The sequence below is a fragment of the Marmota marmota genome, unplaced genomic scaffold, assembly GCF_001458135.2.
Source record: "Marmota marmota marmota unplaced genomic scaffold, marMar, whole genome shotgun sequence".
Classification (NCBI taxonomy): domain Eukaryota; kingdom Metazoa; phylum Chordata; class Mammalia; order Rodentia; family Sciuridae; genus Marmota; species Marmota marmota.
In genome coordinates, this window is record NW_025999895.1 from 2,458,437 (window position 1) to 2,459,457 (window position 1,021).

At 59.9% G+C, this 1,021-nt stretch overlaps 1 protein-coding gene across 1 annotated transcript in view; it reads left to right on the forward strand.

Annotated features, from left to right (window-relative positions):
- The window catches only part of Cbx4 (chromobox 4), a 7,399-nt gene extending 6,849 nt beyond the window's left edge, over positions 1-550 (forward strand). Inside the window, exon 4 of the mRNA XM_048796623.1 lies at positions 488-550. Within this exon, the coding sequence (XP_048652580.1) occupies positions 488-550 (63 nt within the window). The remainder of the gene's footprint in view (positions 1-487) is intronic.
- The last annotated feature ends 471 nt before the right edge of the window (positions 551-1,021 follow it).

The window sequence follows — 1,021 nt, forward strand, 5'->3', positions numbered from 1 at the left end:
AAAAAAAAAAAAAAAAAAAAAAAAAAGTTAAAAGGCTAAACGAGCTCTCTAGAACCTGCTGCTACTAGAAATGTCTAAACTATAAGCTTCCAATTATTACCTGCTTGAATGTAAATATTAAATGGAGATGTTGAAGGTGCATTTTTGTAGTTTTGAGGGGATGTCCAAGGTTGGGGGAGGCGGCTGGGCCTTAGTCTGGGAAGGAAACTGTCCAGTCCTGCGCTAAACCTTTGAACTATCAGAACGGACTAGTTTCGCTGCAGTGCTGCTGGCCCAGGATCCTGACCCCATTCCTGGGGAAGCAGGCGCTCAGCTGGAAAGGGGAATTCCTGCTGGGGTATGCCAGAGCTATCCCTGTTCCCAGGACTTTCTGGCCGGCGGTTCCCAAGGAGCTGAGTAGCAGAGGAGGGGATGCAGCGGTGAGCGGCACGGGTGGGGCCAGCCCCTGTGCCATGCCTGCAGGCAACTGTTGACCTTTGTCCCCCAGAAACCCCTGGGGCGCCACACACCCAGCCGCAGGCCCGGACCGGCCAGCGATATTGTCCCTTAGTACTCCCCACTGGTAGGGCAGGTTTCGCGGGGAGGGAGCCTTACCCTCTCACTTCACTGGCATGGTCCGCCACACCGAGGAAGCCTCTGAGACTCCCTCTGCCAGGCTCTGTCCCCGAAACCACCAGGCCAGAGCCCCGACTGGAGACGAGCGAGCGAGCGAGCGCTGCCTCGGAGGGGGCAGGGGGCTTCCTGCGGGATGGATGGGGGGTTGGTCCGGGACCGGGCGAGCAGGGCCTGCCACCCCAGTGCCTTACTGAGCAGAGTGAGCTGGCACTCGTCGCCCATCCCCCTTGGGTGGCAAGGCCGAGGCGCTTGACGTCGCGAGGGAGGAAGGGGTTAAGGTCCCTGAGGGGGCGAAGGGTGCGGCTCGGCTGGCCGGGAAGCCGCGACCCGGGAATGCGGCGGTGGTGGCCGATTTTCTGCAGACACAGCGATCTTGCTCCTGGTCGGGATGCCCGGCAAGGCCAGG